This window comes from Ambystoma mexicanum, chromosome 3p (assembly GCF_040938575.1).
Source record: "Ambystoma mexicanum isolate Mex_15411 chromosome 3p, UKY_AmexF1_1, whole genome shotgun sequence".
In the NCBI taxonomy this organism is placed as follows: Eukaryota; Metazoa; Chordata; class Amphibia; order Caudata; family Ambystomatidae; genus Ambystoma; species Ambystoma mexicanum.
In genome coordinates this window covers 1,001,690,057-1,001,716,682 of record NC_090925.1, presented here as the reverse complement: position 1 = coordinate 1,001,716,682, position 26,626 = coordinate 1,001,690,057, and the positions used below count along the sequence as shown (strand labels likewise).

General features: G+C 47.8%; 1 protein-coding gene across 3 annotated transcripts in view; it reads left to right on the top strand.

Annotated features, from left to right (window-relative positions):
* Nucleotides 1–26,626, top strand: part of LPIN3 (lipin 3) — a 679,959-nt gene that overhangs the window by 246,446 nt on the left and 406,887 nt on the right. For all 3 annotated transcript variants that reach the window (XM_069652299.1, XM_069652298.1, XM_069652300.1), the window contains exons 7-8: nt 9,954–10,491; nt 11,818–11,917. In XM_069652299.1, the coding sequence (XP_069508400.1) occupies nt 9,954–10,491; nt 11,818–11,917 (638 nt within the window). The remainder of the gene's footprint in view (nt 1–9,953; nt 10,492–11,817; nt 11,918–26,626) is intronic.

Genomic DNA, 26,626 nt, shown 5'->3' with positions numbered 1-26,626 from the left:
GGCTGATTCAGAACCTTTTTCCTCACTCTTTTTATTGGTGTCATTTTTCTGATTTTACATAGGTTATTTTTGATTGTATACTTTCCCAAAGCTTTTTGGGCATATACATTTTATTGTTGCAGCACACAGCACTTACTGGGCAGTGTTGTTGGGTTGCCCCTTGGCCTTCCCTTTTTATTTTCTATCGTCTTACCTTGCAGAACACATGTTCTCAAGGGTATAGAGGGAATTTCATTTCCTTTACATTTTAGATTGTGAGACCAGCACCCCCCACCTTCTGTGGAGTGGTGGGGAGATGCATGGTATCCCCTTTCTCACTGCTCCTGTAGCATTTCTGTTACAGTGACAGGCTTAATATTATGGCTGGTGGCAGTGGACATACTTTGCGGACTTTTGTGCTAGTTTTACTTGAAAGCTGTAGTTACAGCCATAGTAATGCATAAAAGGGTCACCATTCTGCCAGAATGGTGGTTTTTCTTTTTGTTGTTGCCATTTTTAGTATGCTTGTCTTTTCTGCCATCCTTGATGTGGGAGGTCCTGGTTGAACTTTTGTCTTCTGTAGGAACCCTTTGTGTAGCCCGCCAAGGGTCGAGCGGTTCTGTGAAGAGAGGAAGTGAAGGAGGAGTTGAAACTCCTCTCTCCTTTGTCTGCTGGCATGCCTGAGAGAATCCAGCCCCCAATGGGGGGGCAGGCTGTCCTAATTGGACAGCAACCAGCCCCTTTCTGTAAACTGCAGGGAGAGTTTGCAGAGGTTGTATGTGGGTTCCTGTATATCTGGCCTAGATCGTGGAGCTGAAGACAAATCAAACACGGATGATGAAGAAGAGGAGAAGACTGCTGTAGTTACTAGCAGCAACTGGAAATGCCTGCTGTGTAGCCGCTGCCTGTGCTGACCCCTTCTTTGATTAAACAGGGAAGTCCCAAAGACGACCCTTACCCAGAGACTGTGGAGATCATCAGTCTTGAGACAGCCTGCATTTTAAGCCATCCCACGACGAGTTGTGACCTTCTTGGTCTGCAAACCACCAATACCCTGGGACCTCGAGCCTGAGTGTTTTGCATGGTCTCCCAAAGAACAAATCTCGCTGTAACTTTGATGGACTCCTGCTGGACCTCCAGAGACACGATTCCACTCCTTGAAGTTCCCTCATCAGAGTGCCGGAACCAAAATAGCCAGGCAAATCCAATCAGTGTCTTTAATCTGATGCATTGAAAAGGGCACCAAAATCGGAACCGCAAGAAGCACTGACGATTCCTTTGAGAGCCTTTTCTGTCGACTGCTGCTGCAAGTTCCCATCCAGTGTTTGTTGTTTCATCACCACGACCAAGAATCGATGGACCGGGTCCTGTGCTGCTGTATCGTGAATGCGTTGGTCTACAAGCCCTTCTTCACTGGTGAGTGTGATGAATCCTATATATCCCTCACTGAAACCCTAACTAAAGTATCCTCACGCGTGGCCAGGGAAAGGCAGAAGCTTCCTGATCCTGACCTTGGGGGTGGTGTATTGCGGGAGGATCTCCCAGGAGGAGAAAAGGATCAGTAGAGTGAAGGATACCTATGGGATAAGACGCAGCATTTAAGCTCTTTTCGAGAGGACATCCAACCAATATCACAGTATGTAATGGCTTGTTGCAATCTAGTGCTAGTATCCACAAAGTCCCATCTGAATGTGAATGAATTCAGTCATGAACCTTGTGGTTGTAAAAGTAACAAACATCTTGTTATGACACAAGAAATGCATGCAGTTAGAAATTCCCAATTCCCAAAAGCCTAAGAGGAAGTTGTATAATAATGGAAGTCTTAAAAGTAAAGAACCATATTCCTCTTCTCAAACCTGCCTTATGACTGGCTCTTATAATATCCCTTTGATAAATGTTGTTGAAATAAACTCATACATCCTGACCAGACAGGATATGTACCGCGCAGGGGTATATCGGACAACCTTAGGATGCTCCATCACGTTATAGAGCATGCAGACGGGGGCTCCCAAGATGTAGCAATAATCTCATTGGATGCAGTGAAGGCCTTCGACTCAGTCAAATGGCCCTGGTTAATGGCTGTTTTAAAGGAATATGGTATTGGGCCCGCATATTTGAAGTGGGTCCAACTGCTATACAGCAACCCGTCGGCTCGAGTCAGAACGGGAGCAACCATATCAGAACAGTGGCAACTTGGCAGAGGCACTAGACAAGGATGCCCGTTGTCCCCGATGCTTTTTATTTTAGCACTTGAACCCCCGGCGATATACTTGAGGCAGAAATGTGGAGAAGTTGGGATCAGCATGAAGGGAGGGCAACATCTCAAATCGATGTATGCAGATGATATGCTGCTGTATTTGAAGTATCCTGAGGAAAACCTTCAGTATATTTTGGAGGTTATGGAGCGATGTGCAATGTTGTCTGGCATAAGTTAACCCCAAAAATCTAGCATATTCCCCCTCAGTATGTATGTGGGAATACAACTGCCGGTATTACAGATAAAGTGGGAAACTGAGACGTTCAGTGACTTGGGGATAGATGTATACCACAGTGTCAAAGCTGAACACAAGCAAAACACAGAGAAGGCTGTGTCTAAAATTGAAAATAGCATGATATTTTGGGTCAAGCTCCCCTTGACCATGATGGGGAGAGTGGCACTGTTAAAGATGGTGGTACTGCCCAGGATAGTACACTACTTCATGAACATACCATATATGATATCCAAGCGATTCTTTGCTAGAGTTCAGAGCATATGTAGGGTGTTCATATGGCACAATTCCAGGAATATGCATTATGGAAGCTACAGAACCCATATTTGTATTTGCATTTGTATTTATTGATTTATAGAGTGCTTTACACCAAAGTGCTGTACAGTTGAACAACTTAATACATGAAAACAAACAATATAATGGTAGAAGCAAAATTACAATATGAATCAGTCAACAAAATTAACTGAAGGAGATAGGGAGAATAGTGGAGTAGGACTGGGTAGGGGGGTGGTGGTGAGTAGGAGGGGGAAGGGTGAGAGTGGGGAGTTAGGGAGATAGTCAAGGGGAAAGAAAAAGGAGGGAGGGGGATGCAGAAGGGGGTAGGGGTTTCAAGGCGGAGAATGGAGGAGGAGAGATTTAAGGGAAGTGCGGAAAGAGAAGGTGGGGGTAAATGAGTATGGGGGTAATATGAACAAGGGATCATTAAACTGCCCAATTCTGAGGTATACTATCTGGCTAACCAATTGCAATACGTAGCAAGGTGGTTATCGGAGGATCCAACACCGGAGTCCAAACTGTTGAAAGCAGAGTGTACTACTTATTTTCTGAATTAATGGTTCCTGCGGAGTCTGTGCGCAAAACAAGTCGCAAAAACAAAAACCATCCGTTCTTCTGCAACCTTTGGACATTCCTCCCACTCCATGGCACACTCTTTCCCTCGACTTCATCACTGACCTACCTCCCAGCCAAGGGTTTAACACCATCCTTGTAGTCGTGGACATATTCTCAAAAATGGCACATTTTATTCCACTCAAGGGGCTCCCTGACGTATCTACACTAGCCAAAGTGTTCCTGAATAGTATTGTCAAACTACATGGCTTTCCATCAGTCCTGATCTCCAATCGAGGTAGTCAGTTTGTCTCCAACTTCTGGAAAAAGTGTTGCGCAATGGCACAAATTGACATCCGGCCATCAACTAGCCATCACCCTCAAACAGACGGTTAAACCAAGAGGACCAATCAGACCCTCGAACAATACCTTCGGTGCATGTTGCATCAGGAACTAAGAGACTGGAAAGATTTACTTTGGATAGCCGAGTACGCATATAATAATTCCTTGCATTGAAGTACTGGACAAAAACCCTTTTATACCCTTTGTTGTAGACATCCACGTACCTCAGAGCTGGATCTCCCAACCAGTTTGGAAATGCCAGCAGTAAAAACTCTTCACACCAGCATCACTCAAGCTTTCAGAAGTGCCAAAGAACATCTTACTCACGGCAAAGAAAAACCAAAGCAATTTGCCGATCAACACCGGAAAAAGGCCCCTGACTATCAGGTAGGAGACAAGGTCTGATTGGCCGCCAAATTTGTACCTATTAAAGGAACCCGGACCTTTCAACCCAGGTACTTGGGGCCTTACACCATCAAAGCAATTATTAATCCGGGGGCCGTCAAATTCGATTTACCAGCTAACCTGCAAATCCATCCGGTATCCCACGTCCCTTCTAAAACTGATGCAGCCTGGTACACGGATTGGGACACCACCAAAACCCATACTTATTGACGGGGAACCAGAATTCGAAGTCAGAAGCATCTTGGACTCCAAGTACTCAAGGGGCAAGCTTTACTATCTAGTGGATTGGAAAGGATTTGGACCCCAAGATAGGTCCTGGGAACCTTGTGGGAACATTAATGCACTACGTCTGATCAAAAAATACCATCGAAACTTCCCAACTAAGCCTGGGCCGGACACAAGGAACACTGTGAGAGGGGCCTGAGGGGGGGGTGGGGAGTGCTGTCACAACCAATATAAAAAAACACTGGCCACCCCATGGGCCAGGGGGGGCCTTGGATCGGGTCTCAAACAGACTCGGGCATCCTTTGCTGAAGCCCTCTTGGGGCCAGTCCTGGCGCCGTTGGCGCCAGGCTCATACTTCGTGAGGACTTGTGTTTTGGGACTACTTTATTTCCAGTGCCAGCCAACATGGAGGCACCCACATAGCTTGTTTCTCTTGGAACCAAGCTATGCGGTATAGTGTTTTGGGTGTGGTAGCCTAGGAACTACTTTACCTGGACTACTTTTCTGAAGCTATTTAAACCACACCCGACTTGAAGGACACGCTTCGCGTTACTTTGCAATCCTGCAACGTGACGCTCATCGTGTTCAGCTGCACCTGCGAACCTCGGAAGAACAGCATCTGAAAAACAAAAGGACATCGTTCATAGCAGCAGCTTACCTGTGATTTCACCGCTAGCTGCCCTCCGCTCCTGCAAACAGCATCCAAGGAACAGCAAGCCTTCCGGACCGACGGATCTGCAAAAAGGAGAGAAACGGGACATTGGACATTTTACAATTGTGCCGGCAGCTTACCTCACAAGTCGCCCATCGACCAGCATCGCCTTGGGACTTCTGGCTCCGGGTGAGCACCGCAAACTACGGTAACAAAAGACAACAGGTTAGCAAAGACAAGGCATCATAGCGCTGCGCACAGCGCCTACTTACCGCACCAAGGTGCTCTCGAAGCACCATCACTTGCCGGCGAGTCCCGGCTCAGCCAACGTTCCACAACGAACTTCTGCGACCTAAGGAGAGAGAAAGGACATTACTTAAATCCAAGAAAGGCATACAAGTATAAGAGTAATAAGACCTACCGGAAAGACTCTAAAGGGCCTGCATCAGTGAAGTAACTAGATCGCACTCGCCCACAAAGGACCACGCGCCCCTGCCAAGAAGGCAGGAGGGAGAGCACGCCAAAACCCATAACAAGGCAGAACTTCTCGCTGATCATACCTGGAAGTGGCTGAGAAGGATACCAGAGTCCCCACAGCTGGGTGGCGTCCCCGTGGATACCAGGTGAGTGTAACACCAATATCGCAGCGGGGAGAAGGGACAAGATTGTTGGACCTGGGTTGGAAAATGTTGCGAAGAGCCTGTCAGGTAATGGGGAACCCACTTCTGCGCTCCCCACAGATGCCGCTGGTGGCACTGGAGGGGATGGATGAGCAAATGAGGAGGATTATCAGAAGGCAATGGGAACCGATTGGTATAGCAACCCTCGGGGATGTGTGGCAAGACGGGAAGGCGGTAGAGTTTGATACTGGTTGAAGACACAGGTTTACACCGAGTACAATACATCATAGGCTAAGCTGGTGAAGATAAGGGGTACATGGTCAGAGACAGTGCTGACCCGACAATGCCATAGAACATTTTACGATGTGTCAGATGGAGGTCATGAGGTCTCCCGAATATACGAACTGTTGATGTCTAAGGTGGGGAAGGAGGTAATCCAGACGAGACGAGATTGGGAGGAGGAGGCTGGGGAATCAATGGGAGACGGGCTGTGGGTAAGGGTAGAGGGATACCACAAGAAAGTATCAAGGAACGTGAGATTGCAACAGATTCATCTATGTGTTACCCACAGAGCATACATGACCCCTAAGAAGATGCCAATTTTAAAAATGCGGGAAAACAGACATGTCCGAAATGTGGGGAGGTGAACGCAGGAATGGTACATATGTTCTGGGCATGCCCTGAAATGAGGAGATTCTGGGGGGAGATGGCCCACCTCATGGCGGGGAAGGAGATACATTTGGGTTTGAACTACCTGTTGGCATGCATGTTAGGGGGGGTTCCCTAGGCCACGTAAACCGAAACACGCGAGTAAACTCAAAGACCTGGCGTACATACTTGCTAAATGCAGGATAGCAATGAGTTGGAAAGCAAGTAGAAGACCAAAAGTAGAAGCCTGGTGGCATGATTGTCATAAATGGTGTGGAATGAAGCAGCAAACAGAGGTGGGAAGGAAGAAGTGGACACATTGATAGCCTGGAAGCAAATAGTAGCTAGACTGTCTGGGTCTGACCAGGCAAGTCCGGAAGAAGACAGCTCTTCGGGGGGAGAGGAGGGAGGCCCATAGGAGAGGTTGTGGAAGGCTGAGGCATGGGGTAGGCTGAGGAGGGTGAGGTACGTGGGGGGGGAAACAAACTGTATATGTGAATTGGAATGTATACTTGCTGCTATACTGTATGGTTATCGAGTTGGAACTAATGAAACATTTTTTTTAGACTATTGTTCTCTGGCATGGATTAACATGCAAACCCTCACTCCTGCCCCTCTGCAGCTCTTCTTGGTCATACTGCCACTTTACATGCTTACCAAATATGAAGATGGCTGCCAGAGGAGGGGCTTAGGGAGAGGACTGTCTTTGGTGGGGATGCAGTATGACCCAGACTACAGTGATTGGTTTAGAGGAGAAATAGTGTTTGTAAGTGAAACTGTTTTTTCTTTTACTGGGGATTCCCAACCTGACTAGGAATATTTATGAGCATGTGAATCCATGCCAGACCCATTCTGGAGAACAATAGTTACAGGTAAGTAACTTCTTCCTTGGGAGATGTAAGTTTGAGTCATTAGGGGGCACAATGTATCCATTATGGCAGATATTGATGTAATTTGGTTTCTTTTTGGGATCCAGTGGTTTTGTCACTACACGTTGGTTTTCGGAATCCAGTTCTGAATGGGTTCTGGAGTATGTTGTTAAATCCATTAATGCCACTAAATCTGAGATTTTCTTCATCGTTCACGTTGTCGTTATCTTCACTGTTTGGTGATTTCTCTCTAGTCTCAACTCCTGGCAATGTGCTTTTGTTAGGGATATCTCTTTTTGTTTTGACATTTCTGTTTTGGGTGGTTCGGTTTGGTGCGCTCAGTGGAGTCAGCAGGTTTCTTATAAAGGTATGCGACCCGTTTGATTCAGATTTGATTTTATTCTAAACCTTTTGATTTTTGTTTTTTTTGGATGGTTGTAAGTTTGTTCTTGTTGAGGATTGCCGTTTTCGTTTCACCTGGTTGAAGATCGCAATGTATTGGTTGTTTCTTGAGTTGTATGTATGGTTTCCTTTTGTACAATTGCATCACCCGTTGAGGTTTGTTGTGTCGCTGCTGAAGAGGAAACTTCCAACGGTTGCCCTACAACGATTTGGGCTGTGCGGTCGGCATTAAGGGTCTATTGGGTGCTCATGAGCTTGATTGGAAGTGTTTTTTTCTGTCCGTACATCTGAATTCCTTTCCTTTGGTTGATCTTTTGTCTTGGTTGTTGTGCCCAATAAGTAGTTTGATTCTGCATTTGTGATTTAGTAGAAAATGACAATATCTGCTCATGTCTTTGTGTGCTTCTTAGCCATTTTATGGATTCAAGGATGGCATCCAGCATGATGCTTTCATCATTTGATAATCCTCTAGCTATGTCACACAATCTGGCTTGCCATTGGACAGATGCTTCGGCTTCTTTAGTCGGTAACTGTGAACGACTTCAAAAATATTAATTGAGTGTGGATCAAAGCCACCTGAGTTGCTTTGTCTTTGATGATTTCGTTCATCCTTCAAAAAGTTTAGTGAATGGATTCAGTACTATGTTCATGGCACGCATTCGATTTGCTTGCATTTGCGCTGCAGTTGGTTCCAAGATCTGAGTCGCGTTTGTTGTATTGGGAATCCAATTCCCTCACTTCACTTGTATGAGAGTCCAGGCTATATGAAATACTGGGAGTGGAGCTCGAAAGTTCCTGTGTCCGAGTTTGTCCGTTGTGTCGGTCTGGGTAATGTCTCACAAATTATGTTCCTGGTATTGAATCTTATGCTCTTTGTGATTTTCTTTACTTTGTCTAGGTTCTAGTGTCACATGTTTATCTGGTTGTGATCAGATCGTGGTATCTGTCCTACTGTTCACATCTTCTCTAGTTTGACAACTCAGTAGATTATTTGTTACTGGATCAGTATTTCGAGATTCGCTAAGTTTTTTTGTGGTGTTAAATTTTAATTTCTGCAATGTGCCTGGACAAACACGCCGCCAGATTAGCGTGTTGTGCTGAAATATTAGTTAACTTCTTGTTCTCTGCAATAGGTTTACTTACTAGGTTCTCTAATTGGGTTCCAGCTTTAAAAAACTGGTATTCTGGTGATTCTGGTCTCGTGAATGAATACCTCTTCTAGAAATGGGCAATCTTCCAATTCGAAGAATAGCACCGTTTTCTCAGTATCCCTTATCGGGTATGCGTAGCTGATCAGGGGCATGTTGACTTTTCAGTGTTATTTCCTTATTAATGATTTGTATCGTTGTGTTCCTCATTGGGCTCATATTTGAGGTCAGTGAAATTGCATGTTGTTTGTTGACCCAGGTTGCATTTATGTTTGCTCTTGGAGTGAAGGCGGTATGAGGGGTTTGATTTCCTTTAGTCTGTCTTTGCTCTATTTCGACTGGTTTCACACTTTCTCTGGTTTAGATGTTGAGAATGGGAGAGGTAATGAAGCAGTTTGCATTGGCTCGTCTGGGGCTTGACAGTCATTTGTGGGAATTTGATTTGTCGCTCGGATCTAAAGTGGACGGGACAGCTGGTTCAAGAATCTGTATTTCATTTGCAATTGTGGCAGTTTCTAATGTAGATTGAGGGTTCTTGCCTAATGATTTGTTGCATTGTCTTACCTCTGCGACTTCCTGCGCTGAAGCTGGAGTTGCTGACTGACCTCTCAATTTCCCTTGTCGCCATGTGCAGGAGCCAGTGGCAGTCAACCTCACTGTGGGTGAAATCGTCACAATGATTGTACTTTCCTACTGTGATGGTAATTCTCTGTAATCTGCTGGTGGGTGATTAATTGGGTGTATTCCGTCAGAGGTTCATTGGCCACAGCTATAGCCACAGTCCGCCAAACACTCAGCACACACTCTGCCCCATTCCGCTATGGAACAGTGCTTTTGTGTGCTGATTCCGCTTGCAGCAGTCGGCCTCCAATGGTAAACAGAGTAAACACTGTGATTAATGCTACAATGAAAACGTTATGCTCCTCAGTGCAAACGCTCATCACGCACTCCGCTAACATTCTAATCTGTGATGAATACACATCACAACTAACCAGTGACCCTGAGAAATCTAAACCCTCAATTACGTTCTCATGCCAGATGAGCTCCACTTAATTCCCAGACATTTAGCCAATTTTAGAATTTAGTGAGCACTTTTGCTGCACTAACATTAATTGTATTAGTGTCCTGGTTCCACCAGCACAAAATACCAAACCTACAAGTAAAAATACTTCTAAAAGATAGAACTGTATACGTTATCGTGTTTAAAAACGTAACCACTGTACTTAAAAAAACTTAAAAAAATAAAAAAAATAACCTATCTGATCTATTTTCCAAGTTCATCCAGAAAACTGAAGTAATAAAAGTAAATCACTAGACTGATGTGTTTCCTTTTAAATTTTTCAAAGGTTTCAAAGGCTGAAAGATCGGAACCCCCAAACTCAGCAAGGAGCAGCCCTACGACTACAACTACTGGCTCAAGCAACTTTGTAGCTACACCAAGCACGACCGTCACATCCATTCAACCCTGTGAATCCACCCACTTCCATGCAATTACTGATGACTCATCCGACCCCTATAGTCCAGCTGACTCTCCAAAATCTGGAAGCCCTCCCCTGCTCTGCCGGCCGGAGCCAATATTCATGGACAGGACAAGCCCCCAACCCCAGATTGGAGAGAAATCCCCACAGGATCTAGTAGATGAGAATGTACTTGTGACTCAGCAAACTCTGGAGGGGGAGCAGAGAGAAGAGCCAGATCCATTAATCGCAGGAGAGGGAGGTGAAGCAGGACAGAATGTTGAAGAAATGTTTAAACTTGTATTTCACATAGAGGAGCCTCCCTTGCAGGCGGAGAAGCCTGAGAGCCTTGTTGGAGAAACCGAAAACTCAAAACCTGCCCATGACCATAGCAGTACGGAATTGAAGCCGGAACAGACCAGAAAAGGTGAGGAGTGTAGTGGGGCAAAGAATAGAAAGCATAGAATCCTGGAAGTGGAGAGTTGTATCTGGACAGCACCCCTCATTTTCAGTCCAGTGTTTTTGCTCATTCCAGCAGTAGAAACTGAGGACTCTATAGAAATGAAGTGGCAAACCTATTTTTCCTGAATCGGGGCCAGCGCTCCCAAACCACTGGTGTTTGTGGGAGGATCTACCCAAAAGAACTTCTAAAAATAAGTAGTAAAATAATGAATTTGTAAGAGTCAATTTGGGCAAAAAGTGGGGTAAAAAAATGCGCAATTTCGCAAACTGTTCTGTAGTGCAACACACACAAGAATTCCATAGATGCAGACATTTTGTAACAAACTTGCCTGATCGCTTTGCCCACACTTTGTCAGCATTGTTCTTTAAATCACATGTTATGCATGTGCTTATGCTGTATGCCAGAATTGCCTTGTAGAACATGTTTTCGTGATGTATATCCCCACAATATATACCAGCTTTACTTCTGTAACAAGTCATCGTGAAACCTGTGCCGAAGGGTGACCGCAGTGTTGTATTGCCCTGCGTGCACGCTCTCTTGCTCTCATGCAATCTCTCTTGAATGCTCTCTGTGCGCACAAGAAATCACTTGAGTGCCTCTCTCGCTCTTTCTTCCTTCTCTCCCTCTTGTGCTTTTCTTTTGAACTGCTTTTCTCCACCTGGCCCCTGTGCTTACCTCCAGACCTCCAAATGCCAATCGTGCAAGCATCCAGAGGTTTTGGGCATATCGGGTATTGGAACTCTGGCATGTAGACATTGCACATGAATATGTAATGCACTGATGCTTCTAATCAATCACTCTGTGTGCAGGGGGCATAGGAATGTCCCTCTTTATGCAGTATTTCTGCCAGAACACCCAATTCACACTGCCTGGTGGGAGAGCTGTATGACCCAGCCTGGTAGGACCCTTTGGGCATGTGTGCAGCTACGGTTTCCTACAGATAGAACCAATGCTCCTGTATGCGTTTCGCTTCCTGCTTTGGCTTACTGCTGCTCCATAATGTGTGGGTGCGTAGGAAGGCACCACCCATTGTGAAGGAGCATCCCCTGCTTTCTGGTTCCCTTATCCTATGCAAACACTTTCCTCTGACATTACCTTCATTAATTCAGTGTCCTGCTATTAAATGTAGTTAATTTGTTGGAACCCCAGTTTGGCTCCCAAATTCAGTTTTGTTTCTGCTTACATAATACATGTTGCAACTTGCACCTCTTCTCTTTCTGACAGAACATTGCAGTCCATGTCAATTTCTTTTTTTTTGTTGTGTTTTTAACTTTCTTGTTTCCCATACAGGTTCTCTGAAGAGAAGTCAGCATCTTGGACCCTCCGATATCTACCTTGATGACATATCCACGCTGACTTCTGACGAGATAGCACTTTACTTCCCAAAGAGGTGTGGACATAGCATAGGGGTGCATGCCAATTGCAGAGCAACTTTTGGGGTTGGGGGAATCCTAAAAAGCATCCTTGTCTGGGAACAGCTCAAATTCTTCTTTTTTTCTTTTCCTTGAGCATCTTCTTTAGTTAAGTGTTCATACTTCTGCCTCAAAAAGAATATGGAGCATGTTTTTGGTTTCTTCTTGATATGAAGTGTGGTATGAGTTATATATAACGCCATTAAATACAGAATGTGTGATTCAAATTGTTATCTAGCCGTACCATGAAACTGAGCATTTACTTTGCAAATATAATGCATGAGCAAGAGGAACTGAAATTCTGAACGAGTAGTGGTATTTTCAAGCTTGTTCATCTTTTTTTAGATTCACATGCAGTGCATTGTTCACCATGTACTGGTTGATTGGGAGTATTCCACTTTGCTAAGAAAAGTTGTTATGCATTGACTGGTTGATCAGTACTGGGATCCATGTATGACTTGTACATGCTACCCAAATTGCTCCTTCTAGTAGTCTCCTTCCTTGGATTTGTCACCATTGGTTGCCATATAAGTAGCACAAACTAAAAAGCAAACCATCTCATGGTGCTGATCACTGTGACAGTCTACAAAAGTGAGTTTTGCATGCTTACTTACTGATAATCAAGAGTAGGGAGCTCTAAATGCAAGAGTCATGGATGTACATGAGACTGTACCACAGCTTTTAACATTTGTGCTATTCAGGGTAGCTCATGCTTATCCCTGCTGCCAGTCTTTTCTAGAACTGCCAGGGAGTAGGCCAATATGGCTGAATGTGCCAGGTGAACGGCCATGGGGTGCAATCCCAGAAGTTTAATTTTAACTACTAAAGCTACTGGAAGCCAGTGGAAGACATGGCGAGATGGAGCCATACAGGAGATTCCCATGTGCATCTGAAATCTGTACCAGCTACTTTATACCCTTTTCTCATAGCTCAAAACTGGAGATGCATGGAGCATATCTGAGATGCCCTTGAGCAATAGTTTGTAAATATCATTCGTATGACGTCTGGATATGCCTGGAGCATCTTTGAGATTCGCTTCCCTTTTTAGACTTTGTGAATCAGGTAGGAGGTAGTGGGTGCGAATCAGTGATGCTGACAGGAATCTCCCGATTTAATTCAGTGCAAATCTTTGAGAATCTGGCCTAAATTTAAAATTGAACCCCAATTGACGGACAGTAATGAGAAGGGAATAGAGAAAATTGGTTAAAAAAACACGAGTCTGTCTGAGTGTTATTCTTTTCATCCTCTTAATATTATATAATTTTGTTTAGTCCAACGGATGACCTCTGTCGGCAATATAAGTTTTTGTAGCTTAAAGACCCAAATTGGGGTTATCAAGTTGACCAAAAAGAGCAGTAAAATGGCCTAACTTTTTAGATATTTTTTATTGCTTGTTCATTGTTGGGCGTAAGATCTTTGACTGCGGTCCCAGGGCAACTATTTCGCCCACTGAATCTGCTGTGTCTACGCCCATTGGCATCTACTACTGACTGCTCTTGCCATCTGCTAAGAAGCACTCATCCATGCCTACCCGGTTGATGCCGTCGTCGACTCAAACGGACCAATTCCTCTGTTCCGTTGTTGACCTTGTTGTTGATCCAGTCAATGACGATTACAACTACGACTTTGTCAACGACTGCTATAGTGCGCTGAACTTCATCAGTCTGTCAAAATTGTGACCGCCTCGCCTACAGCAAAAGTGCATGCCTCATGGTTGATGGCTGTATTGCATCTCTCGACCTGGAGATTCAGCTTCTGCGCTTTCTGCACTACTTCCCCTGTCCATACTCATCCACTGTTTACGCTAGCCCCGTATTTCCATCCTGTTGTTCATGGTCCTACTATACTTCCACCAGAGGGCATTTTGCAAACCTCCAGTTAGTCGGAGCTTGAACAGGGAGTTGTGTTCTCCGGTGACGACTGCACCCACATAAACACTGAAGTGGAGTTTGTGCCATCTTCTGCGGCTGATGTTTCCACAACTATGCCGTCCTGAAGGGCACTCTCTGCTCCTGAAGGGCACTCTCTGCTCCTGCTGGGCCATATCACGGACAACGAAATAAGGTACGCCTATGGGACGGGGAGGTGCCAGGGGCCCTGTGGTGTGTCAAACAACTCGACGGGGCAAGAAAGCCTAAGAAGCCACACAAATGGGTGTGGCACCCTGTTGGAGGCCGAAAGACATTCAGAAAGCCCAACTGAGATACAAATACTTGGCAGACCAGTAAAACAAGTCTAGCAGGGTACTGGCAAACCCCCATTGCGAGTCTGAGACCCGCAAACAAAGGAAATCAAGCCTGTGTGTAAAATGCAGGAATCGCAAAGAGAACCGTGATTGATATACTTGAGTGCAGTACTTGGCAGGCGAGTAAACCAAGTCTGTATGTGACACCACAGCTTGGAATCGCATCCAAGTGATTCTTCATCGCAGTACCTGGTAGAAGGAAATCAGAGCTGCCAACCAGGGTTCAGGGACCCACCACAGCTTGGAAGTGCATTTAAGCTATTCCTAGTGGATCACTGCATGCCTGAAAATATCACAAACGGAAATTCTGAATACAAAAATGCAGGCGCACAGTGATCACGTGGATATCACATCCATTGTGCAATGGCACAATCTTGGCATTGCGACTGCGGGGGACACACCCGCAGCCCCAGAACCACTTTTTTTTTTTTAAACAGTTTTTATTATTTTGAACAAACACACCGAACATACAACCATTTAGGACGTTCAAAGTCAATATCAAGACATCACATTATACAATGTCATCCTCCGTCCTCTCCCCTCCCTCCCCACAAACTCGAGTCGTTTCATCCGTGCCATCTGCATGAGCGTTCTCAGGTATCTCAGTGCTAGTCAATTCTTCTGAGTCTTCCGCTTCATGAGTGACCTGGTGAGGATTTGCCATTGAGGTCACCAATTGCCTCCAGGCTATCAAGGGGCCCACTTCCTCATCTCCTCCCCCCCTAGTGACAGCTTCATACCATACCGCAGTTTCTGCTTCCGCCCATTTCAAGAGGTCTGCCCACCATATCTCCACCGTAGGCCTATGGGCTGCTTTCCAGCACATCTCTCTTCTGCGCTTGGCCAAAATATAGGCCATGTCCTTCATCTTGCTGATATGCTTTGAATTATGTGGCCTGGGAAAACTCCCAAGCATGCACGCCCATGCAGACCTCACGTCAAGCACCACTCCCCCACTGGCCATTCTCGTCTTTATTTCTTCCCAGAATCTCTGCACCTCAGGGCAAGCCCAGAACATGTGCAGCAGCCCTGCCTCCTCCTCCTTGCACCTGGGGCATTTCTGTAAAGCCGAGCCTCCAAACATGGCTATTCTTCCGGGGGTCAAATAAGCTCTGTGGGTGACATACAACTGGATCTGCTGGAGTCTTGCATTCCCGGACACCTTTTTATGGTACCTTTGAGCTCTATCCCACTGTCCAGCTGTCATGGGTTCTCCTACCTCCTCCTCCCAGTCATGCCTCAGTTGGAGCAGCTTCTTCCCTGCCTTCGCACTCAGGAGCTCATATATCCTAGATATTTCATGCCCAACCTCCGAGACATCATACATCATTTCCAGGGTGGCATCAGGTTCTTCCACTAACACAGTCTCAGGCCACCTCTCCCTCGCCCGTTTCATGAGCCTGGCATAAGTAATGTACTGGCCTCTATGCACCCCTGTCTCCTCCTGCAGCCTCTGAAATTCCAATGCCTCCCCCTCCTGCCATATATCTCCAAGGGTAGCTAGGCCCACCGGTTCCCAGTATCTGCGGACCCCTTTGAACATTTGGGAGTCTTCCCCGCATAGCACCACCAGCGGGACTTGCTGAGAAAGCGGATCTGGGTCGCCCACCGTTCTCCATGCTCTGCACCAAACTTCCCAGCCTAACTCCAATAGTCTCCCCATCCCCGCTATTTTAGTTTTATGCAACCACACTGTCTCTCTTATAAAGTATGGAGCTGAATCACCTTGCAAAAGCCTGGCTTCTGCCGAGCCCTCTGCAGACAACCACCTAGCCACATACAACAGCTGTCCCGCCAAGTAATACAATTCAAAATTCGGCAGGTTTATGCCCCCCTTATCACATGTGTTCTGTAGTTTACACAGGGCCACCCTGTTCCTGGAGTTGCTCCATATGAAGCCCCTGCATATGCCATGAAGTCTCACAAAAAAGCGTCTGGGTATCAGGTACGGGACATTCACAAGAAAATGCAAGAGTCTGGGCAAAACCACCATTTTGAGCAGCGCTGCTCTTCCCATCATAGCCAGGGGTAATCTAGACCAGAACGCCATGCTATTTTTAATTCCCTCAATTTCTTTCTCCGTGTTATGTTTGTGCTCTGTCTCTATCCTATGGTAGATGTTTACGCCCAGATATCTGAATGTCTGTCTGCCAGGGTATCTGCAGGACGGGTAGCCTCTCTAATGGGGTATTCCTGTACCTTCCCAAGGGGAACAGACTAGACTTCTCAGGGTTCACCGATATGCCCGAGAGGGTGGCGTAACTATCCATCACCTCCAGCACATATTGCAGATTCTCCTCCGGGTAGCGCAAGTAGAGGAGCATATCGTCTGCATAGAGTGATATCAGGTGTGTGCCTCCCGTTGTGCGAATCCCCACCTCCCCATATTGTTGCCTCAGGCAAATTGCCAGCGGCTCTAATGCCAGAATATACAACATGGGCGACCAGGGACATCCCTGTCTGGTCCCCCTACTGAGTTGCCATTTATCTGAAATTGTAGTTCCTGTTTTAACTCTGGCAACCGGGGAGCTGTATAACATCTGGACCCACCTGATGTATCCCAGTCCCATCCCGTATCCTTTCAGGGATGCCATCAACCATGGCCATCGCACTGAATCAAAGGCTTTAACCGCGTCCAGCGACACGATAGCCAGCTCACCCGGGTCTTCCTCGGTTTGAGCAATGATGTGGTGCATCCTCCTATGGTTGTCTGTGATATTTCTACCGGGAACCTAGCCTGTTGGGTCCGGGTGTATCAACTTGCCAATCACCCTTCTAAGTCTGTTAGCCAGCACTGCCGTGAGTATTTTGCTATCCTGATTAAGCATAGACAAGGGCCTGTAAGACCCACACTCCACGTCCAGCTTGCCCGGTTTAAGGAGCGGGATGATCACTGCCTCACGGAGGGATGCCGCCAGTTCCCCTCGCTCGTAAGCTTCATTGAACATGACCAGCAGCAGCTGGATTAGCTCCTGCTTATATGGTTTATAAAACTCGCTATGTAGCCCATTCGACCCGGGCGCTTTGCTTGTGGGCAACTGTTGGATCACCGCCTCAAGTTCGTCTGAGGAGATGGGGGGCCTCCAGATCTGCGCGTTCTAGGTCATCCAAGGTGGGCAGCCCTATGCCATCTATTGTTGCCAGTATTTCTTGACTCATATCTTCACCTGCGTCCTCGTATAATTGTTTGTAATACTTGAGGAACTCCTCGTTTACCCCTTCCTGGGTATTGCAGATAATACCTTCAGCGTCCCTGACCTCTCTGATCACCTGGCGGGGGTGTCTCATTTTTGTATAACCAGGCCAGTAATCTACCTGGCTTATCTCCCCCGTCATGTTGCCTCTCTGTATATTTTTTATAATTAAGCTTGCATGATCTGTCCCAGAGTTCACTACAGGCCACCAGCAAGTCTCTTATCTTGGCGCTGTCCTCTCGGGTGGTCCCCTCACTTTGTATCAGGCCCTCTAGCTCTCTTTCTGTTTCCTGCAGTTCCCGTCAATACCCCCTAGGAGCCCTTTGGATTTTGATATAGCAACCCCATGCACCACCACCTTAAATGCCTCCCATACTGTTCCTACAGAGTGTACGCTGCCCGTGTTGAGTTCAAAATATTCCTCAATGGCCTCCCTCAAGTCCTCGGAATCCTGCATCCTGTAGGGCCTCGGCTCGGAGTCTCCACATCGGGATTCGCGCTCTGGGGGGTTGGTGTCGCCACTCTATGATCAAGGGCGAATGATCGGAAAGTACCCTGGCCTTGTATTCCGCGCCCACCATTTCTCCCACTATCTCGGCGGCGGCGGCAAACACACAGTCCAGCCTCGTATGTAGGTCATGTGGCGCTGCATAATGCGAGTATTGCCTTTCCTTTGGTTGTAGCCGTCTCCACACATCCTCTAGGCCAAGGTCTATCAACAGCATCCTCAGCGCCTTAGCTGCTGGCGCAGCTTTTCTGACTTATCATCTGACCTGTCTATGCTGGGGTTCAGGGTGCAATTGAAGTCCCCTCCCCACACCATTGTGCCACCCGCCAGGGGGCTGATTTTACTATACAAGGACCTAAAATATGCCGCTGTAACATGGTTGGGGACATACAAATGTATAATGTTCACTTCTTTGTTCTCCAGGAGCCCACCACCACCACCATTCTACCTTCTGGGTCCGTCGTTGATCTCAGCAACTGAAACGGCACATGCGGTGCCACCCATGTAATCACCCCTCTTGCATATGCCGAGTATGTGGCCCCTATGACGTTGCCCTTCCATTTTCTCCTAACAACCTCCAACTTCTCCTTGGTGAGCTGGGTCTCCTGTAGCTGAGCTATGTCAATCCACATCCTCTTTAGGTACATCATCACCTTATTACGTTTTAAGTAACTATTGAAGCCTCGCACATTCCAGGTCACGATTCTGAGATTACCCAATCCTATTGACTTGGTATCCTTCTCTTCCCCACTCCCTCTAATGTCTTCCTAGATGGCCCGTTTTCCGACTCTTAACCCTCCCAACCTCAACAACTCCCCCCACCCCCTTTTCCCAACCCTACCCCACTGCACACAACCCCCTCCTCCCCCCTCCCTAACCAACCCCAACAAATGCCCAGCTCCATCCCTGGATCTCAGGCCCACCCGCGTCTGGTCCTTTCTCTGAAACCGAGGACTAGGACCCCGCGGGGCGTCACCGGGCTAACAGTGACCTAACTAGGCGTAATGCTATGCGGTTCAAGGGGTGTCTCCCAGGAGCTCCTACTTGTTTGCTTTTAGCGGGTCTTGCAAGCATGCATTTCATTCCACACATTCCCCACAGGCTTTATTTAGTACTATACTCTAGTCCCAGTGTCTTGTGCTGTGTCACCAAAGACGACCCAGCTGCGTGTTACTTATCTTCCGTAGCTCCTGTCTGTATCCCCGGCTCCTGGGGGCGACCTTGCATAACCAGCCAGTCCATATCATCCTCCAAAATCTCAAAAATCAGGGTTTTGTTCTTGTGGAACACTTTCAGTTTGGCCGGGTAGAGCAACATATATCTGTGGCCAGCCTCTCTCAAACTCCTTTTCACCGACCCAAAGTTCATCCTGCTGCGTTGTACGTGCAAAGTGTAGTCTGGGTATGCTCGATTTTCGTCGCCCCCCTTTCGATCGTACCTCCCTTTCGGAAGAATTCGAGTATCTTCTCCCGATCCCGGTAGTTTAAAATCTTTGCAATCAGCGGCCGCGGGGGGTTTCCCGGGGGTGGTCTCCTTGTCAAAGCCATGTGCGCCCTTTCAACTGCAAACCCCTGGGTCAGTGCTCTGCCAGTTATTTCCTGCAGGAGCATGGATTCCACATATTCCGTTGGGTTAGGCCCTTCCATTCCTTCTGCCAGTCCTACAATACAAATGTTATTGCGTCTGGCGCGCCCTTCTGCCTCCTCTGCCCTGTTCTCCAGGTTACCCACGCGCTGCACCAAGGCATGGAGTTCCGATCCGTGGGCGGCGCATGCTGCCGTATTTGGGGCCATCTCCTTTTCCAGGTTTCCGGTGCGCTCCGCGAGTGTCCTCACGTCCTGTCTCAGCAGGTTAACTTCTTCTTGGACTGCTCTGATCTTGAGGTCCAGTCCTACTTTTAGGTCATTCATTGCCAGGCCCAGTTTGGTCTCCCAGGCAACTTTCAGGTCCGCAATCGCTGCCAGCACCTCCTGGATCGTGCCGTTGTCTCCGCTGCCACCGTGGTGTCGTCTCTGCTTTTGCCCCCTCCGCCCCTGGAGGTGTCGTGGCGTAGGCCTCCAACGTGGGCTGCTTGGTCCGGGGTCTGACAATTTTGTTAGACATTGTGCTGTGCCGTACGGACACGAGCCAGCAGCGCCACCCCCACTTGTGGACTCCAACATGGCGTCGGACCACTCTCAGTATTCGGGGGCCGTTTTAGATTTTTAGATTTTCTTTCTCGCTGCTCCGTGGTCACTTTGACCTTTTGTCTGCCGCCACCCATCTTGTCCGCCTCCATGTCACGGGCGCCCAGCTTTTCGCGGACCGCTGCATCTGCCTCATACAGCTACCGCAAACAGTTTTCTGGTGCCCAATGTAAGCACCAGCTATTCATGTGTCTGTGGGTGCGCTGGTGACAGTCTCATGTTCCTGCAAACATCATTTCCTTGTTACTCGCCGCCCTCCTAGAATGGGCTGTGTCCTCCCCCGTACCTGCGCCCGCGCAGTATTGCTCAGCCAGCCCCTGCTGTATCTCCTTCAGTGGCCGGTGGTTAGGTGCACACACTGACCCTGCGCTCCCACACTTCGGTCCTCCGCTGACCCCAGGGCCCACCAGTCCGCAGTCTGGTCTTGGGTGCCTTCTCTTGGCCCCTTGGCATTTGTGGATGGGTCCAGCAGCGTGTCAGGCCCCTTGTGACTTCGGGCCACCCTGTTCAGGTCTCCCTCCACCAGCGTATGCTGTGTCTGCTGCCTCCTCAGCGTGTGTGCAGCAGTTGATGTGTTACGCAGGGGCTCGTGTTCCCCGGCCCCTTCCTGCGCCACATGTACCTGTTCCCAGTCACATATATGCGCTCTGTAACTTGGGCGTCCAATGTTCCCCCCTCCAGGCCGCGCTTGCACCAGCATCCACTCCGGGGCGGGGGTCGCTATGGCGCTGGGGGACTGTCTGGCAGCCCGTGTCTGGGCTGCTCGTCTGCTCCAGATCCCCAGAACTACCTCCCCAGTAACTGCAGTCTTTAGTTGTGGCCAGCGGTGCGCCGCCTTTCCCGATGCAGCAGGGACCGTCCTCCCGCTCCGGGCTTCTGCGGGTCTGGCCCCAGCCCTCCTGTGTTCCAGACTTCAATGGGGGCCAGTGTGTTATGTCCTGCCCTATCCTGGGCCCCGGCAGTGCGCGGACTTTCTCCTGCCGGGGGTCTGCCCGTTTAGTGGGATGCGCACTGGGCCACTGCCCTATTGGTTCTTCCCAATGCTGGCAGCGCTGCCGCGGTCCCACTGCTCCAGCGCTCCTCAGCCCTGGCAATCTGGGGCCACGCAGTATTCCCCTGTGCCTCCGCCGCGGGCCACAGTGCCCGTGCCTGGGTCCAGGCAGGTCTGCCGACTAGGACCCCTCTTCAGCTCCCCAGCCGGGCTCAGGCAGCCGCTCGGTGCATCCCTCACAGCACCGATGCACTCAACGGCTGCAGCGCGTCCTGCGAGTCCCAGCCAGTCGGCCGCATCTCATCCCTCATGAGCCAGTCCCCGCTGGCAATTCAGCAACGCGGCAGGCTCGAGCTTGGTCCAAGCAACAGATTTTCTTTTCGCGGCTCCGTGGTCACTTTATGACCTTTTGTCTGCCGCCGGCCATCTTGTCCGCCTCCATGTCAGGGGTGCCCAGCTTTTCGCGGACCGCTGCATCTGCCTCACTCAGCTACCGCAAACAGTTTTCTGGTGCCCAATGTAAGCACCAGCTATTCATGACTCTGTGGGTGCGCTGGTGACAGTCTCATGTTCTTGCAAACATCATTTCTCCCGCAGGATCGATGTCGGATCACGGGAGCTCCTCCACAGCACGTCCTCCTACGCGGCCATCAAGCCACGCCCCCCCAACCCCAGAACCACTTACACCGCACACGGGGAGCGGTGGACAACCCTGCAATCCCCGATTTCCCCCTGTGCGGTATAAATGGGATTCAATATTTTAATTTATTGCAAATGTGCAGTAAACGTACATTTGTTGTTTTTCTTTTTCTTTGTCTTTTGGTGTGATACCATTCTTCGCAGTACCTGGTAAGAGGAAACCAGGGCTGCTAACAAGGGACCTACCACAGTTTGGTGATGCATCCAAACTCCTCTTCTTTGCAGCTGTGCCTGTTGAAAAGGACCCAGGTCTGCTAAATGGGGTCGGTGACCCAGAGATAGATAAGGACCCTCAGAAGAGCAATCTAGGGAACTGACTTTTCCCTGATAATTGCTGAACTGTATTTGAAACCTGAAGACGGCTCGGGTAGGAAGACGCCCTTCCCTACCCCAGCATTTATGAACTTAATTAAGGTTGGGGAAGGGAGCTATTCCCTAACATTTGAGGAACTGAAGATTCTAGAACTGTCTTTAGTCCAGTGGGAGGGAGTCACTCCCTTTGGCCAAGAAATACGTTTTTTTTTTAATCTTGTATTGCGAGGGACAGAGTTAGTTTTCTGACATTGGGCATTGAGACTTTTGCCTTGGATGTTTTGACATGTGATGAATCCGATGGAGTCACCACTGTTTTTCCGGCAGTGACCTTTTCCTATGTGGCCAGGAGACAGCAGCTGCTACCTGATCCTGACCCTGGGGGCAGCTGTATGAAGGAGGATCACATGGGGTAGACAACGTAGTGGCCCATTATAACATCTTTCCTCTTTCACCCATGGGGATTAGTGGAAAGCTTTGGTCACATTCAAAAAGCAAACTCTCACCTAACTGGCCTTGTAAAATTATGACACTTTTCCCAGCTCCACATACTCTTCTTCCAAACCTAGTTTGACTTTAAAACATATGGCAAACATTTATACCATATTTACAAAAAGGGGCTACTGTTACCACAATCCCCACAACACTTGGGCAACGGAGAGGAGTAATAATGATCACTTCCCACTGTCCTCAGTCTAGTTCTTCTCCATAGCCTATTGGCCAGAGCCAATATTAAAAGGAGAAAAGCTCAGGAAGTTTGTGAGAGGCCTTTCATGGAGGACCTGGATGCAGACTACGTGTTACAGAAGGAACAGAACTGTGACTGCCTTTTGGGTCAGAGGAGATGCGAACCCTTGCTCCCCAACTTCCAAAGTTTAGCTGAGAAGTACTATAGGAGCCAAGAGGTCCCGTCTGGCCCCTCCAGAAAGAAGGGGAACCAGTGGGGATTTGCAGGGTGCTAGATTTTAAAGTTGACTGCATGCTTCCTCACAGAAAATGAAGCCGGGGAGAGCGATTCCTGTGCAGGCTGCAGCAGGGGTTGTGCAGGAGAAGAGGTTGGCTCCAATTCAAGAGCCTATGAACGCAAAGATCACATACAGGTGTGGCAGAGCAGAAGAGGCTGCCACAGGAGAGTCAGAGAATGAAGTGCAATGGAGACGCTGGGAGCTGCAAATAAGGTCCTGGGCACTCGGTGCGCCTAGAAACTGGCCTTCTCCATTCCGGATCCTGAAGGGAAGCTGACGTGCAATTGCGGAACCACGAGGGAGACTGGATCCACGAGGGAGGCCGGAAGAACATCTACAGCCTCCAGATTGGAAGGTGGGTTGTTAGGGGGGTTTTCCTTAAGTCCTACTGATAGTAAGACGTTAGAAAGCTATTCTAGTGGTTCGTAGATCCCCTCTCCCCCAACTCTTAGCATCATTCTGTGCTAGCTCAGGACCTTGGTAGAATGGCAGAGCAGTCAGGCTTATCTTAAGAGGAAGATGTGAGCTGTAGGTAAGTACACTGAATCTTAGCTAGACAGCCACAACAAAGAAGCACATGCACTTATTAAAAGTATATATTTATTATATTTACACCAGATTTACTTTAATTGCTTCCGATGTTTAAGTTAGAACACTTTGGAATACTGGATAATACACTTCAAAGGGCACTTTCACTTTTGTGTTTGTTCACGGTTACATTTGTAGCAACGTTAGAAAGGGAGAAGACAATGTAATTTTATCGGTTATTGCGCACTCATGCGGTTTTCCATAGTTTATACATTTACTCTGCAAAAATATATAGTAAAGTAACTTAAAGGGAGGAAAATGGTTAGTGTAGCATGAGCTTGTTCAAGGTTCTAGAGACTGTTTCTTCGCCTAGTAAGACTTGAGTCCAAAAATGCAACCCTAGCAAAAGGCAGTTTGGCAAGGGCTTGAAGTCTTGACAATCGGAGAATAATGAAGAGTTCCTGTGGATTTTCTCCAGTGTCTAGAGTCATTGAAGCAGCACGTTAACTAACAAAGGTGACCTTAAAATGGACTTGAAAAGGGGACACATGCAGCGGCTTGGGTCAGAAGTAAGAGGGGGTTGCCCTGGACACCTCGACATGCACTCCAACGCTCTGGAGCCACTGCTTGGAAACAGGTAAGCAATTCCTTTTGCCCCCACAGTACCTTAGGTTAGAAGAAAATGTTTGTGCTGGATGCTCTTCGATGTTGCAGCTCTGGATCTGACCCCTGGATTCCTTGGTCTGGTGACTGAAGGAAAGACAATTCGTGGGATCTCTCAGCAGCCTCGAGGGAGGACCTGTGGCACGACTAAGCAAATTCTTGGTTCACTCTGTGGTTTTGGCACCTTTTCTGCAGCACCAACAAAGGACACTGATCGCCTGGTCAATCTTCTTCGCTTCCTGCAGTACCACTCTTTGGTGAGGGGGTCTGGGTGAGTAGGATTGGATCTCTAGCATGTCCTTTCGGGTTGAGCAAAGATTTGGATGGATTCGGCCGTTCCACGAAGATTCACTTGAAATGGAAAGCAGGTCTCCTCGTATTGGGGTTCTGCAGCTCTGGAAGTTCCTAGGACCTCGGGACATGGCTCGTTTCCAAGTTCGTCTTTGCACTGGTTGTTCCCACCAGCCAAAGGGAAGGAGTCATCCTCTTCGGAGATCCTCTGTCGCATAGAAAGTGAGGTCAGGACAGCCCTGATCGCTTCAGTTTTGCAAAGGGTCTGCAGGCGTCTCTGGTCATCTTCTTCGGTTACTTCTGTTTACAGTGATCAAATTGATTTTCACTCCAGATGCCTCACCTTTTTATACAGTTCCAGCACACAGACAATCAGGACATCCAGACCCCCTGTGGGAGCTGGATCTATTCAGGTACTCTTTCAGACCAATGACAGGGGGGGGTGGAAAACTCCTACCCTACTTCCTGCCTGGCAAGATACTCTGGAGCCTAGATGGGGGATAGAGACTGGTTCTTGCCAAAGGCAAAACACACACACTGACCTCCCCCTCGCAGAATGGTAGAAGAAGGGCTAACAAAGAGAAACCACGCTAGTAATGGCGAATAAAGAAGGGAGGCCCCAAGTTGGTACTTGGGTGACCCTATTGTGCTCTACCGAGGCTATGGACATAGCCTGCGGTACAAAAAATACACAATAGTTGGTAGTACACGTCCACTGCCAATAGCCATAACTAGGTGATGGTCTATGTGACTAAAAAGTCACAGGTGCCAAGAAGGGGGATACTATGTATCCCTTGGGCACTCAACTGAAGTTGGGGTGTGCCAATCTCTCAGACTATAGCGTTTTGGGAGCTATACTAAGTGTCTCTATCCTTAAGAGCACTCAAGGATACAGAAAAAAATCTTTAAAGGAGGACCATAAGGGTCCCCAGCAACACTGCCCATAAGGAGCTCTGTACTGCAGTAGTAAAACACGGATGCCTTTAAAGCTATGGAGCAGACACTCCATATTACAGGTAGGATACAAAGAATAGAAAAGACAGAGCCCACAAGAATGAATGAGTGAAAATGGCTTGAAAGAAAAATGTCCAGAAGTCCAGCAAAAAGTGCTGGGGTCTCACTAGGAGAGGGGGGATGAATCATAAAAATGATAAATCTCCCTAACATGGGTAGAAGCAGCACACCACAGAAGCGCGACCCTGACCGGAGATGCTAGAGAAAGCCGGTGAGTCTGCCCGAAGCCAGTGGGGAGCCTGTGGTGTTCCGGCGACCACACAATCAGCACTTTGAACATTATAGCCTTGTGAACATGACAAAAGGCTTGTTTGAATACCAGGAAGATAAAAGGCAAAACCCAATGAACTGTAAATATATGAAATGTAAATGTAGGGCCAAACTTAAAGAAACCTTACCAAGAGTATATATCTCAACCATAACTACAATATTGATACAGAGAAAGCATATGAGAAATCCTGGTAAACCAAAGACACCAGGCGATTGAAGCATGCAAGATCCTGACAGCAAGACAGCAAGCAAGTCATACATATATTTGAGGCTTGTGCATCTGCTTAGATCACATGCTATGCATAGGCCGACATCTAGTGGTAGTCGCAGAGTATTACATGATTTGTTTTCGAAACTCGAAAAGGGGGGCGTCGACTGGGTGTGTTGGTAGTACTATCCCTAGTGTGACTTCTACTGTACCCATGGGCCTTCACACGTCGAGGTCCCTCAATTTATTTTTTTCGCCATCTTAGTCTATTGCAAGTTATGGAGTTCTCCTTTGATATTATAAAGTTGAAATTTAGACTTTATTCTTTCGTACAACAGCCCATCGCCTGCCACTTCCAAGAACATCTTCAGTGGCTCTCGATGGACTGATCCATCATTGACAACAGGCCTGTCTCGACGGACATTGACTGCGGCCTACAAAGGCCTCACCGGGCCTCAGCCCTTTACAGTAGCGAGAGTGGGGGGAGGTCATACACTTCTTTACTTTCAGAGAATGCCTTTTTGAACTCCTTCTATTCCCTTTTATTGCTGTGCTGCCTTTCCCATCAAATATGGAAAAATACGCCCTTTAAATTCTGCCCATCTTGTAATCG